This window comes from Buceros rhinoceros, unplaced genomic scaffold (assembly GCF_000710305.1).
Source record: "Buceros rhinoceros silvestris isolate BGI_N320 unplaced genomic scaffold, ASM71030v1 scaffold25090, whole genome shotgun sequence".
NCBI lineage: Eukaryota > Metazoa > Chordata > Aves > Bucerotiformes > Bucerotidae > Buceros > Buceros rhinoceros.
This window is the reverse complement of record NW_010391643.1, coordinates 2,105-14,064: the sequence shown is the minus strand read 5'-3', so window position 1 is coordinate 14,064 and position 11,960 is coordinate 2,105. Positions and strand designations below refer to the sequence as shown.

Below are 11,960 nucleotides of genomic sequence, written 5' to 3'. Positions count from 1 at the left end.
AAGCCGCTGATGCTACTACAGCTATTGCTCTGAAGTGGTCCCTTTTGCATAAGAAACAGGTTTTCTTTAATGCAAAAAAGTCAAAGAACTGCCACTTGTACAGAAAGGAAAGAATAATGAGTCTGTAAGAACTATTAATTATTTTTTATCATGTTTTCTCTGTATTGAGATAATTCCTTAATACTGTGTTTCTTTTTACATATTTCCTGTCTGGTAGGATTTAATCGAATTCTGAGGATGAAGTCCAACCTAATGCATTTGGTTCCCCCAGTGAGTAGGGACAGAGTAATCTCCCAGTTTCCCAAGGTAAGCATTCTTTATCCCTCTGGTCACAGTATGTGGCGCCTGCCTCGTTGAGCTATCCTTCCCTTGTGCTAATAGTATTGTATTTTAATGTACAGTTGTTGCCTTCTGCTAAAATTACAAATTGTGTAAGGATTTCTTTCAAAGATGCATGTGACCTCATGTTACCATTCAATGATGATCTCTTTGATAATAATCCTCATTTCTTCTTTTAACATTTACAGAAAGTGAGTCTTGCCATAAAAGTGTTATCTTAGAGCTATCATGTTATTTCAGCCAGACATTAATAATAACATGCTTAGGGAGTTCCTACACTGAGGGGAAATAAGAACCATAGCTGGTATTATATATGCAAAAGGCCTAATTAGAACTATATGGAGGATTTGTTGAAGAATTTGAGACTATTTTAATTTTCTGTTTATATAGGAATTTTAGTCATGCAGTAGACACTGTAGAAACACAGACAGAAAAGATCATTGATGTCCCCAAAGAATTTTGTACTTGAAGTATGAAAGAAGAGTTAAGGATAGGGAAGGACAAGGAATTACCATTCTGTTTTTTCAGTTGTTCAAAAGATCCTTTTAAGGGAGTTGACATTTTTTTTCCATGCTTGATCTTAGCCACATATTTTGCTTTAAATTTTAAGCAAACTACCACAGTTATTTAAAACAAATATAAAGTAAAATAAGTTTTCCTTATTTTTAACTAATGCCTAATTAAAAACTAGTAATACAGTGCTTCATGTACAATAGATCTAAAAGACTTCACAGTAATAATGACTTGCTGGTGGTATGCTCCCATCTGTGCTTGTCTTGTGTCTCTTAGATTACTGGGTAATTTAAGGTACTTATTATTGTACAGAATGATGAGCAAATGTATTTGACTGTGGAAGTTTAGCTGGTGCTTGGCGGCTGACACCCAGAAAGGTGGTGAAATGGTGGTAACGTCCAAAGGAATTTTTACAGACATAACTGTGCAGAATCCTTACTGCCTTCTAAACCAAGCAGTCCCTTTTCTTATTCCAGGGTATCCCTGTGCTTGACAAACTCTTTGAACTCTTCTTATCTATTTTTTTCCTTGCTGATTTGACTTCTTCCAAAGTGGACATCACACATTTTATCCCAGTAGCTGTTCTCTCCTGTTTCAGTGGTACACACCTGAGGCCTGTCTGCAGTTCAAAGAGCACTTCCATGCACAGGTCAGGACTGCTTGTCAGCAGAGCACTGGACCAGTTGGGTAAGTTTGTAATAAACCAAGCATGCAATGAAGAAAATATTTTAAGCTCTTTATAGCCCTCTTTCTTCGTAGTGTTTTCCTCCCTCGTTCCTCTTCTTCCTCACTCCAGTATGTTTCACAGCAGTTAAGCCCATGCATGTGGCATTCACTGACCTGTTTGACAGTAAACGAATAAAGTGACTCTTCTTCCCATAAGGGTTAAAGATACTTTTTCTGCTGGCATAGTTAGCATTGAAAAAATAGAAGAGTTGTTTAGCAACTTTTGATCTAAGAGTTTGGTTCAAAGGTTAATTGACTGTTTAAAATTAGTGTTGAATTTTGCACATGCAAGCCAGAATGGCATGCAAATGCTAGAGCAGCTATAAGGAATAGGGTAGATCTAGCCTTGCTATATTCTCTGTTGGTGATCCAAATAAGCAGTTAATAAAGGCTTTGGGGGGATATAAATACATGGCCATTCTAAGTTGTTTGAAACACCTAAGAATCTAGCTTCTGTCTTTTAGAGGTATACAAGCTGAGAATTAAACATTTCCTTAAAACTGGAGCAGAATTCTGGTAAATACATAGTACTGAAAAGCCAGATACACTGTTTTATGCCCTGGTAATAATCTTTGAAGTTTGGTGTGTTTGGTTTTTTTTCTTTTTATCCACATCATCTCTCTCCCAGAACTATTACTAGTACTGGTTGAATTCCTGAAGCAAAGCAAGAAAGCTAAACTCTGTTAGAAATCATCACTATTAAGTTAAAATAAATACCTGTATATTTTAGTGATAAAAGATTCCGCCCTCCAGCGTGAAGGATCTTTCATAGCATGGAGCTTCTATGAATATAGACAATTAGCTCACTATTTTTTCAAATCTAGAGTTGTTGATTACCATGAGATTTGTCATGATACCTTTAAACACAACCTTCATTTTACTAGAGAGTCTTGCTAAAAGAAAAAATTGAAGCCAAAATATGTCTTCCTGAGAGACATCAGTGAGTTCATTGCTTTTCAGAAGCACAGTCACTATCTTAGTTTCATGTAAATTTGTTACAAGTGTCTGAACAATTTTGCTAGCAGTATAGTCTTTAGTGAATTGAGGCATTTTTTCCTCTCTGTTACCAAGATATATTTGTTGAGTTTTTTTATTTCCACAGTAAACCAACTCTCCAGTTCATTTATTCTGATAACAGAGTATAGCTACAAAGCTTTACATTTTGGCTTTGTGAATAAAATTAAACCCCTTCCCTGTCACCATTCTCTAGATGTGATTATTATTAGGTCACTTCTTGGTGGGATGGGAGCAGGAGGGACAGACATCTGTGTTTTGTACAGTAATTTTAAAGTTTGAGAGGATTAACCATTATCTTCCGTTTCTGTGATCCCAAGTAATGGAGTCTTTCTTCGTCATTTGGAAAGGTAGTCTGTGAAATTCCATAGCTGCTGGCTGTATTTAAGACTCTCTTGACAGTCCATCAAGTGTTAAATTGTCTGATCTACGGAGGCTTTTTCCTCAATATGAATTAATGGAACACACACCTCTAAACCATCACTTCATATACTTTTTTGCTTTTCTCTTAAGGCTGTTAATTTAATTCAGTATTTTATCAGTAATAGTTAATCAGGAAGAGACATGTCAGCAGCTTAGGGGCCTGTGGCCATGCGGTTAGTGTTGGCTGGTAAACAAAATGCCTTCTCTTTTCATAAATATTAGTCATGCAGCTTACCAGTCAAGATTTGGACTATTTAGAATAGATAATTTGGAATTAGCATCACATAGAAGCCTGATATAACCAGAAATAGTATTTAATAGAAGATTAATTCCTTTGTTTAAAAAGCTATTCCTTGATACAAAAAGAACACTAAACCTCTTAAGCCATTTTTGTAATGTGCACAGGAGATGTCAATCCAAGTTTAGGTCAACAAATACACTTACATTCACTTATCCACCTGTATCTCCTAACAGATACGCTACATTTCAATTTTAAGAATGCAGGCTGAGTCACCTAAAGCCCATCTGCTCTATCCTGTGGGAGGACCCAGAGCAAAGAGGATTATTTGCACGAAGCCAGCTTCAGATTAATATCATTCTAGATAGAAAATTTATTGGCTCTAATCATGTGGGGTTTTTTCCCAGAGACAAGTTCTATAGTGGGTGATTTTGTTATCAGTAGTTTCTTTTTTCTGCACTTAGGACTTGATTTGTACTGTTAAAAACAATGAGAAACTTGTGATTAATTTTAATGAGAAAGATGCAGATACTCCATGGTCTTATGTGCAAACTGCCAAATGTAAATGCTTGTAGTCAAAGTGATTTTAATAGAATTTATGCGCCACTGAATTATATTTAAGAAAAAAATTGCCGAGTAAGAAATGGTCTATTTCTGTTTCAGAGGTGTTTGTTGATTTTGGTGACCTTATTTTTCCTTCTTACAATTTAAGACTCTGATCCTGCAACCCAGTGGAATTTGGGTAAACCAGAGTCACAGCTACACATACTCATCACATGCAATTTAAGGATTAATTCAGAATTTTTAGAGAGAGAATGTTGAAATTGCTACTAAAAACATGTAATGTTTTCAAATATTTATAACAGGCTGAAAATATCCAAAGTGGTTGTGGTAGGAGACCTGTATGTTGGGAAAACCAGCCTTATCAACAGGTACAGTATATCTCAGCAGATGGTTTGATTCCACTATTTGTCAAATAAATGTTATAATGTCTCCTTTTCTGTCCATTCAGAGTAGTACATTGTGGTTCTGTTTTGAACCATGGTTTTGTTATTGAATAAAAGACAAACCAAAGTCTACAGTATGAGACAAGCTTGATAGACCAACACAGAAACTCATGCTCAGGCACTTCCATCAGTATATGCCATATTCTGAACTCTTTTTATCCAGTAAAACATGATACAGTGTTTTCTTAAGAAGTCCAGTCTAAAGGCTAAACAATCAGAAGGTACCAAAAAAAAAAAAAATCTTTCCGGTGTCGAAGTCTTGGTTTCATGTTTTCTCCTTACTTGCAGGGTTGTTCACTGAAACATTTTTAAGTCATCCTTGTGTGGGTACCTGTACTCCTCTCTACAGCTGCAAGACTGTAGAGGAAGCTCGAGTTTTCCGTAGCTTATGAAATAAGACAGATAAAATGCAGAATGCCTTAAAGAATAGTTATTTGATTCTTTACTGGATATTTAAAAAAAACCTCTTATGCTTTTTGTATCTAAGTCCAGTGAACAGATAACTTAATTTCTGTAGCTTGTGATCACTGTGACAACTTTCTGTCTATGTCTGCATTTTATTATTATTATTTCTTCCACATGCTTAAGTAGACATGGTGAGTTTTTAATCTCATTGAGTAATCATTTGTTACTTTATTTATGATGCAAAATATATTCCTTTGTAACTAAAAGATACCATATCTTCCTTGACAGTCCAAAGATATTTTATTCTGATTCTCATCTCATCCTGAGAGCTTACTAGATATATATGCTTTCTAGCTTGTTATCCAGTATCTCCTTTTTTTTGTTTGTTTCTTTGTGAGTTTATATATAGCTTCTGCAGTATATAGCCACTCCACAATTAGTTAATTCTTTTTGTCATAGTTTATCCCGGCTGGTGTTAGTTGTGCATTTATTTCTAGCTGGGTGCTGCTAGTATTTAATCCTTTTTTTAATTGCAGATTTTGTAAAGATAATTTTGACCGAGACTACAAGGCGACCATTGGAGTAGATTTTGAAATTGAACGTTTTGAAATAATTGGAATACCATATAATCTCCAGATGTAAGTTAAAACAGCATAGTTAAGCATTGCACAGAGTACAGTCTCAGCAGAGCTTGAATTACTTGCATGCTCTAGTGAAACAAAGCTAGAAAAAAAAAATTCTACAAAGAATAATGTGATCTGAAAAACAGGTTCTGTACCTGGGCTTGCAGTTTTAGTAAACATTTTACTCTCTCAGATTTCAAAACCCTAAAAATGTTTTAAGTTTGTCCATGAAAATTCTTCTTGGATGTCTTATGCCATTCAGTGGAGTTCTGTCTTTTTTACTCAAGTTCCTTGTAAGAGAAGTGAAATCTTTTGCCACAGGCTTTGTCCAGTTCTGCTGTTATGCCATTCCGTCATTTCCGTTTAGCAGGTACAATGAGCACTGAACAGGGAGTTTTATTCCTGCAGCCAGCAAAATTAATCATAAGGTGTCTAGTGATTTCATCGTCTCTTAAATTAGCGACTAATTGATTTCCCCCAGATCATAGAAAGACTGAAATGTTTCTCTTAGAATGTGAAGCTAAAATCTTTGATTTTCGTCTTTTGTTTATGAGACTAGTGGGAATCCTGGCCGTTTCTCACCTGCTTTGGTTCTCTTGAAGGATGTCTTCTGGTATTTCCAGTGCTTGGAATATTCTGTAGCAGGCATTATTGAATCATCTGTGCAGTAGTGTGACCCAGAGCAGAAATAAGATGCTTTGCATGAAGTATTTTAATGCATGAATCTTAAAAACCTTTTCATCTAGGAACACGTGTTTTCTGAGATACCATTGATGTAAGTAGATGTCTAGTGGGATTTATTGAAAAATACTTAGAAATCCATTTCCCACTGATTTCAGTGCCCCTGTGTTTTTGAAAATTCTGCCAAGCGCTATGCTTTTGGAGCTGGAGTCCCTCTAAAAATTCTAGAGTGATGCACCAGTATTTTGTCATCTGAAGCAATAAGGTTCAGGAGCTACTAAATGCCAGGCTGTGTTATCTCCAGATTCTTCAGTGGCTGGGTAGAACATTTCCATGTGGTAAGCACTAGTGCCCCCTCTTGCTGAGAGATTTCCATACAAGATAAATTTGCAAGTGTCTGTGAGTGGCAGTATTAGGCTATAACAAAAAACTAAACCTCTGTAGTGCTGGCAGCTGACAGGACTGCATATCCTGTTCATTAACTAGAAGCACTTTCTTGATTTTGCTTTAATGGTGTCATTAGTGCCTGGTGGACTGAGCTGTCAGTCTCTAATTTGCACGGACAGATATCATATCTAGCAGTTGCAAGATTCTAATGTAGGCTAATATATGATTTAGCTAGTATTAGCACAGAACATTTTCAAAATCAGGTTGCCCTAGAAATACATGCAAATGACATAGATGAGGAAAGAATGTTTTAAGAAAAGGGTATAAGCATGCAGTATGCAAATATTTGAATTGTGTCTGCAAAATGACCAGTATTAAAAAAGAAAAAAAACCAAAAAATAAAACAGGGTTCAAATGTCTTCATTAAATAATAGAGGTTTACTGTATTTCTGTCGGTAGTGAATGAATAACGTTCCAGATGGCAACGGTTCTCTGGTGTCACATTCTTCTCCAACTTGTACCAGTCTGCTGCTTCATTAGCATGTTCACTCTGGTTACACTGGGTGTCATTAACCTGAATTTTTTTTCCCCCCGTTGCACAGATGGGACACAGCAGGTCAGGAGAAGTTCAAGTGCATTGCATCTGCTTACTACCGAGGGGCAGAGGGTGAGAACAATATTAATTTAATCCTGGCTGTGACAGGAGGTTTTACTTTATACTTTATGCATATGTGTTTCTTGGGAAGGTACCTGTAGACACAGAGTGGTGGAATGGGTTAACCATTATTGGAGAGAAGGGACTAAAAAGCTCATGAATTGATGTCAGCAATTGATTGTCACACCTGCAAGCTCTGAATGTTCTGATGATGCAGTAATAAAATTGGCACTTGTGTCTAGGGGGAAAAGAGTTTGGGTTTGGGTAAGATTATTGCTGTAATTGCACGTGGATACTTCTGGCATTCCCGTTGGTGAGAATCAATTTCTGCAGTAATTAAAGTGGTCCCAAAACAAAAGGAGTAATAGATCTATAGACTGCAGACTACAGGTAAAGAATACATAAGGTAAAAGACTGACGACTTCAGTCTTTACCAGGTCCTAGAGAAGGAAGAGGAATGAGCTGACGTACAGTCTTCCATCTCCTCTGTTAAATCTGCTCTTGCACTTTATGTGTAAATATTCTCTCTGTTTAAAATGCTGACGGTGAGACTTCTGATACACTTTCCCTGATAATTAGTTTTTTCTGTTCCTGTCTTTTATTGCAGTTATAATAACAGTGTTTGATCTGGCTGATATCCAGACTTTGGATCACACCAAGTAAGTTTCTGTATTTTGGCTTAGCCTTTAAAGCTTTTACAGCAGGTTTAATTGCCTTGGATAGCCTGTAATTGCTGAGAACTTGCTGAATCGTGAGAGTATTTTCTATAGAGCTAAGAAATGAAGAATGACAATCACTTGGATTACTTTGGATTGTATAGGGTGGGATCTTTCTGAAGAAAAGGCAGAGCATAAGTTTGAACTACTTACCCTTGAATTCCTTTATTGTCAGTGGAGAGAAAAAAGCACTTCAGTAAGAGTTTGATCCTTCCAAAACTAGACATGCAGGAGGAGATGAAGTGCATCTCAAAGCATCTTTTTTTTTTTTTCTCGGTTACTATAAACAGAATAACAGGCTGGCACATGATGTAAATGGTAACATTGATGAGATTAATCAATCAAGAGCATCTTGTTTTCTAGGTGCACTATTAGCCCAAAATTATTTTCTTTCTCTAGTTTCTGTAGTGATTGTGTTGAGAGATGGGCTATTAAAAAGAGGAGAGAAAATTTAAAATGCGAAGTATGTGTAGATACAACTAAACTTATTGGTTCAGGTACTTGTAATGGTTTGGCTACAACAGCATGCTAATTGTTATGAGCAAACTTGTTCTGCTTTTAGTGCAGACTCTGCAAAACCCTACATGGATCTATGATCCACATTGTTACCGCCAGCTCAGAGTGTATATATTCGTAACATCCTGTTGTGACTGTATTGCAGGTACATGTTTCTTTACAACCTGAACTCTGTCTTATTTGAAAGCGTATTAGACTACTGCTGTGGTACTTAGCTCATTTACATAGGACTTTGTAAAATAATATATATATTAATGTCTCTGCTTGGCTGAAAATAATTGAAGCCTGTGAACCTGATTTCCCACACACACACACACACTCCCCTTCCCTCCTTGTCTTAGTTGGATGACTCAAGAGGAACTTGACTGCTAGAAGAACAAAAACATAAAAGATTGTGAGACAAGAATCATGCAGCCTTCACAGGAGCTGTTTTAAAATGCTGAATAGATTATTTCGCACTTCATTATTCACATTTGTATCTAATCTGCTATGTTGTTCAGATCTGTTCCTCAGTGTTAAGGGTTGACACTCAGTTTCTTGTTTTCTTGTATCTTATCTCGATCAAAACTTTGGCCCCTCTATATTGATAAATATCCTCTCTGGGTGCTAAAAATCATTGTTCAATTTTCACTCTACCATGGGCATGTTTGAACTTCTCATTAGTGGAAAGCATGTATTCAAAGAAGCTGGCATAGCTCCTGATCTCTTTCTGTGTAGAAAATAGAAAGGCTTTTTTTATGCTCTCACATAAGTTCATCCTCTCACTTCCCTTGTGACCCTATTATCTGTCACTTTCTCCTATGTTCCTCAGTGTCTCTGACTGATCTTGTCACTTCTTTTTTATCTTTCAGACAGTGGCTAGAAGATGCATTGAGGGAGAATGAACCACATTCTAGTTTCATCTTTTTAGTTGGAACGAAAAAAGATTTGGTGGTAAGTAAATTAAATGCACCTGAGAAAATCAGATTTCCCCTAGTTCCTCAAGTGATTTCCTTTACAAGTTGCACACAATGTTGTTGAAATAAAGACCCTGAGGGAAAAACCTGAACAAAAAGAAAGAGGATCACAGGTAAGTAGAACAGTACACTTGAAAACAATTTAAGTAGATGCTTTCTGAATAAATGGGTAGTTAGTGAAATATCTGTATTTCCATTCCTTGTGTGACTTTTTCAAGTGCATACAAACAACTGAAAAGGCAGAGAAAAGTTGGGTGCACAAAAGATCAGAGTACCTAATTTTCTTGAAGGTTTTGTTGATTTGGTTTTTTAGGGACCATGTGTTATTATTTGGAAACAGGGAAGATTTCTTACTTAACGAAATGTGACAGTCGTTTTCAGAACAGGGTATAATACGCTCACCCTATACAATTCTGAGTCTTGTGTTTGTCTTTCTCTAGCTATCAACACTTAATTCTTAGAGATCTCAAAAGAAACTTGATACTTCTGCTGCCTAGCTGATTTTTTTTTTATTATTATTTCCCACTGCCCCAGCTGCCAGAGTATCACTTACGCAGTTTGATTCTTAGCGCTCACTGAAAGTAAGTCCCAGAAAACTGCATGTTTGACATGCATTTTCTGGTACTTTGAGCTGCTTATGCTGCTTTTTCTGAGTTGCAGTAAAAGCCAAATGAGCCAGACCTCTGAGGATGCAGATCTGAAGTCTTGTCTAACCTAGGATTCCTGTAAGTTAGTTTTTGGTTTTCTCATGATAGCAGTTTCAACTGAAAGAGACAAGAGCACAAAGCAAAGGATTGTGGGTTCTAGGTACTACTTCAGTATGAAGCAGGCATCTACCCAACTGGATTCACTCTGCTTCTCATCTTTGTCACATCATCCTTTCCATAGTTACAATGGTCACACTTGATAGCTGTGAGGTGAATGGAGACTTCCATTTTAAAAGCAGTACTAAGTACACGAATATTTGTGCAACATGTCTGATTGCACAAGGTCTAAGGCATGGCCAGGAAGTCCACTGTGAAAACTGGAAGCACCACAGTATAGGTGCTAGCAGTATCTCTATGGTATTACTAGCCCAGATACACTTCTTATGTTTAAGTTACTCCATGTTATTTGCTCAGTCAGATGCTGTGTGTGAAAGGACAGAGCTAGATGCCATCCGCTTTGCCAATGAGATGCAGGCAGAGTACTGGTCGGTTTCAGCCAAAACAGGTAAGTTACTGCAAAGGATGTAAAAATAGCATAACATCAAAGGCTTATGTTAAGGTGGGAAGAAGTTAAATTCCCTTATCACCCCTCTCCCATGGAGGATTTTCTGTTGTTCTTGCATTTTGTTGGTATTGGAAACTTCAGGTTTATTAATGGTTGGTTTTATTTGAGCATTCGTATATGTGCTTGCACTGTCATGTTTACAGAAGGGAGTGCTTGAGCAGCTGTGCAATGTCTAAGCATGTTTAATTCATAGGTAGTAACATAAATACACATGTGCACTGCTACTGAATGTGAGAAATGAATTCTCTCTGAGACTGACTAAAAATAAAGGTACAGTACAGGGCACAGTATTTCAGAGTAAGAAAATGAGAAATTCTTTCTGCAGTGATCAAAATGGAGGACAGATTGTTGGAGAGGCCTGTTCTATCCTCGTATTGAGCAGCAATCAGTTCAGATGTGCTTGTTATGTTTGTTTGATCATGTGTTGATGTAAAAACCATGTAATTTCTGTCCTGTTTCCTAGGGGAAAATGTCAGAGAGTTTTTTTCCCGTGTTGCTGCTTTGGCCTTTGAACAGTCCATGATAAAGGAGCTGGAGAAAACTGCTGGGCACATGGTCCAAATTGGGGCAGGAAACCTCATCAGTACGTTAAGTTCTGCTTTTTGTGTGTATTTAATTTTCCTTGTTTACAGTCTGAAGGACTGGGGAAGTCTTTCAGCATTAAAACCTGTTTCAAACACCTGCAAGCTTATTTGTGTCATTGTCTATCTGAGCTGTAGCATATGGGAGTGAGTGGGGCTGCATTCAGCTTTGTTTCCCTCAGTATTGGACGGTATACTTTATTATTAATTGATTTTATAACTTTTTTGTTTCTACAGAACTGGAAAAGAACATTGTGGAAATCCCAGAAGGCAATACTCAAGGCAGCCTGAGTTGCTGCTAACTGTCAACTGTTTCTGCAAGTGCCAAGCCTCTCTGTAGTCCAGCACAGAGCACCTGCAACAAAGAAGCTCTCAAATCAGAAAGTTTTATTTTTGGAAATGAGGAAGGAAAAGCTTTCTTCTTTGAGAGGTCCGTTGCTGCTGCAGGCTCACTTCTGCAGGATGGTACAATGGTTACATAAACCTTCCTCTGTGTAGTGGAAATGTAACATCTTTGTCTTAATGCAAGAAGACATTGCCAGTACCGTGGGCTCACCTGCCTGATTGATAGAAACACTTGTAGTCAAAAGTTACATAATTTTTGTGTGTTGTTCCTGGATAATTCTCTAGAAGCCTTAGCTAGTGAAGTTGTGTTCTCATGGGAGCAGAAATCAAATGGCAGTTCAGAATAAAAGATGCTATCCATGTATTTTTGCCTCTTAAGAGCACAGTATAAAATAACTCTGACTTGCTTTTATGCATTCCAAATATTTTAAAACTTTTCCAAAAGAGATACTTTTAAGTAACATCTACAAAAGTACCCAAATCCAAACTGCATAGTTTCCACTGTGGTTTCTCCATCCAGGAAAAACCTGTATTATTTTTAATTTTCCACCTGAGAAACAGTG

General features: G+C 37.0%; 1 protein-coding gene across 2 annotated transcripts; it reads left to right on the top strand.

The window, feature by feature from the left end:
* Positions 1 to 226: 226 nt before the first annotated feature.
* Positions 227 to 11,386, top strand: RAB36 (RAB36, member RAS oncogene family). 2 transcript variants are annotated; one of them, XM_010142607.1, is made up of 10 exons: positions 238 to 306; positions 1,451 to 1,539; positions 4,120 to 4,185; positions 5,202 to 5,303; positions 6,959 to 7,023; positions 7,619 to 7,670; positions 9,095 to 9,176; positions 10,321 to 10,411; positions 10,935 to 11,054; positions 11,290 to 11,354. In XM_010142607.1, exons 1-10 carry the CDS (start codon positions 238 to 240, stop codon positions 11,352 to 11,354), a joined length of 801 nt encoding a protein of 266 aa, XP_010140909.1. The 2 variants fall into 2 exon arrangements, with proteins under 2 accessions (XP_010140917.1, XP_010140909.1); XM_010142615.1 differs by lacking the exon at positions 5,202 to 5,303 and having other exon boundaries at positions 227 to 306; positions 11,290 to 11,386.
* The last annotated feature ends 574 nt before the right edge of the window (positions 11,387 to 11,960 follow it).

Excerpts from the sequence above, each read along its gene's own strand:
- RAB36 (XM_010142607.1), top strand. The coding sequence starts at position 238 with ATGAAGTCCAACCTAATGCATTTGGTTCCCCCAGTGAGTAGGGACAGA. Across the intron at positions 7,671-9,094 it reads CAGACTTTGGATCACACCAA|ACAGTGGCTAGAAGATGCAT; the intron begins GTAAGTTTCTGT and ends TTTATCTTTCAG. Across the intron at positions 9,177-10,320 it reads GAACGAAAAAAGATTTGGTG|TCAGATGCTGTGTGTGAAAG; the intron begins GTAAGTAAATTA and ends TTATTTGCTCAG.